Genomic DNA, 2,784 nt, shown 5'->3' with positions numbered 1-2,784 from the left:
TTCCTTTCCTTCTTTCCTTTCCTTCTTTCCTTTCCTTCTTTCCTTTCCTTTCCTCCTTTCCTTTCCTCCTTTCCTTTCCTTCTTTCCTTTCCTCCTTTCCTTTCCTCCTTTCCTTTTCTCCTTTCCTTTCCTCCTTTCCTTCTTTCCTTTCCTCCTTTCCTTTCCTCCTTTCCTTTCCTCCTTTCCTTTCCTTCTTTCCTTTCCTTCTTTCCTTCCCTTCTTTCCTTTCCTTTTCATCCCTTTCCTTTTTTCCTTTTTTCCTTTCCTCCTTTCCTCCTTTCCTTTCCTTTCCTTTCCTTCCCTTCTTTCCTTTCCTTTCCATCCCTTTCCTTTTTTCCTTTCCTCCTTTCCTTTCCTTTCCTTCCCTTCTTTCCTTTCCTTTCCATCCCTTTCCTTTTTTCCTTTCCTCCTTTCCTCCTTTTCTTTCCTTTCCTCCTTTCCTCCTTTCCTTTCCTTCTTTCCTTTCCTTCTTTCCTTTCCTTTCCTTTCCTTCCCTTCTTTCCTTTCCTTTTCTTTCCTTTCCTTCTTTCCTTTCCTCCTTTCCTTTCCTCCTTTCCTTTTTTCCTTTCCTTTTTTCCTTTCCTCCTTTCCTCCTTTCCTTCTTTCCTTTCCTCCTTTCCTTTTTTTCCTTTCCTTTCCTTTCCTTTCCTTTCCTCCTTTCCTTTCCTCCTTTCCTTTCCTCCTTTCCTTCTTTCCTTTCCTTCTTTCCTTTCTTCCTTTCCTTCTTTCCTTTCCTCCTTTCCTTTTCTTCTTTCCTTTCCTCCTTTCCTTTCCTTTTTTCCTTTCCTTTCCTTTCCTCCTTTCCTTCTTTCCTTTCCTTCTTTCCTTTCCTCCTTTCCATTCCTTTCCTTTTTTCCTTTCCTTTCCTTCTTTCCTTTCCTTCTTTCCTTTCCTTCTTTCCTTTCGTCCTTTCCTTTCCTCCTTTCCTTTCCTTCTTTCCTCCTTTCCTTTCCTTCTTTCCTTTCTTCCTTTCCTTCTTTCCTTTCCTTCCCTTCTTTCCTTTCCTTTCCATCCCTTTCCTTTTTTCCTTTCCTCCTTTCCTCCTTTCCTCCTTTCCTTTCCTTCTTTCCTTTCCTTCTTTCCTTTCCTTCTTTCCTTTCCTCCTTTCCTTTCCCTTCTTTCCTTTCCCTTTCCTCCTTTCCTCCTTTCCTCCTTCCTTTCCTTCTTCCCTTTCCTCCTTTCCTTCTTTCCTTTCCTTTCCTTTCCTTTCCTTTCCTTTCCTCCTTTCCTTCTTTCCTTTCCTCTTTCCTTCTTTCCTTTCCTTCTTTCCTTTCCTTCTTTCCTTTCCTTTCCTTTCCTCCTTTCCTCCTTTCCTTTCCTTTCCTTTCCTCCTTTCCTTTCTTTCTTTCTTTCTTTCTCACCGTCGCAATTTTCACCCAGTGAACATTGACGATTTGTCACAGATTTTGGAGCAAAATTCAAACCTGATCCGACAAAACTTTTGACTATTTTCAAATTTTGAATTTCCAAATAATGGCGCGTTAGCGTCACCTCAGTTTTTTTTTAACATTGCAAGATAGGACGTGGGCAAAAATGAAGTTTATCGTAGAATCATAAAAATCGGTACAGACGTGCATCATGACAAGTTGAGCAAATACTATTACTACGCCAACGCCGTCCGCCAATGTTGGATGCCGACCATTTTGGATGACAGCCCGCGAAGTATTTTGCAATTTTTTGCAAACAATAAATGGCTCCCATTCGCATGGCACCAATTGTGCAAGTTCTCCCACTTAAAATAATGACAGAGGTCTGTAATTTTCATCATAGGAACACTTCAACTGTGAGAGACAGAATGTGAAAAAAATCCAGGAATTCACATTGTAGGATTTTTAAAGAATTTATTTATAATTTATTTGTAAATTATGGTGGATAATAAGTATATGGTCAATAACACAAATTCAACTCAATACTTTGTAATACAACCTTTGTTGGCAATAACAGAGGTCAAACGATTACTATAGGCCTCTACCAGGTTTGCACACACAGTAGCTGGTATTTTGGCCCATTCCTCCATGCAGATCTTCTCGAGAGCAGTGATGTTTTGGGGCTGTTGCCGAGCAACACGGACTTTCAACTCCCTCCACAGATTTTCTATGGGGTTGAGGTCTGGAGACTGGCTAGGCCACTCCAGGACTTTCAAATGCTTCTTACGAAGCCAGTCCTTCGTTGCCCGGGCGGTGTGTTTGGGATCATTGTCATGCTGGAAGACCCAGCCACGTTTCATCTTCAAAGCTCTCACTGATGGAAGGAGGTTTTGGCTCAAAATCTCACGATACATGGCCCAATTCATTCTTTCCTTAACACGGATCAGTCGTCCTGTCCCCTTAGCAGAAAAACAGCCCCAAAGCATGATGTTTCCACCCCCATGCTTCATAGTAGGTATGGTGTTCTTGGGATGCAACTCAGTATTCTTCTTCCTCCAAACACAACAAGTTCTACTTTGGTTTCATCTGACCACATGACATTCTCCCAATCCTCTGCTGTATCATCCATGTGCTCTCTGGCAAACTTCAGACGGGCCTGGACATGCACTGGCTTAAGCAGGGGGACACGTCTGGCACTGTGGGATTTGATTCCCTGTTGTTGTAGTGTGTTACTGAGGGTAGCCTTTGTTACTTTGGTCCCAGCTCTCTTGTATGTCTTCCATTTTCTGATAATTGCTCCCACAGTTGATTTTTTCACACCAAGCTGCTTGCCTATTGTAGATTCACTCTTCCCAGTCTGGTGCAGGTCTACAATTCTTTTCCTGGTGTCCTTCGACAGCTCTTTGGTCTTGGCCAT

At 42.2% G+C, this 2,784-nt stretch overlaps 1 protein-coding gene across 1 annotated transcript in view; it reads right to left on the bottom strand.

The window, feature by feature from the left end:
* Nucleotides 1–2,784, bottom strand: part of LOC306966079 (uncharacterized protein) — a gene marked incomplete at its 5' end in the record, with an annotated part of 36,796 nt that extends 34,012 nt beyond the window's left edge. The window contains one exon of the mRNA XM_079560713.1: nucleotides 2,688–2,784. Within this exon, the coding sequence (XP_079416839.1) occupies nucleotides 2,688–2,784 (97 nt within the window). The remainder of the gene's footprint in view (nucleotides 1–2,687) is intronic.

This window comes from Gobius niger (assembly GCF_951799975.1).
Source record: "Gobius niger genome assembly, chromosome: 8".
Taxonomy (NCBI): domain Eukaryota; kingdom Metazoa; phylum Chordata; class Actinopteri; order Gobiiformes; family Gobiidae; genus Gobius; species Gobius niger.
This window is presented reverse-complemented; position numbering and strand designations above follow the sequence as displayed.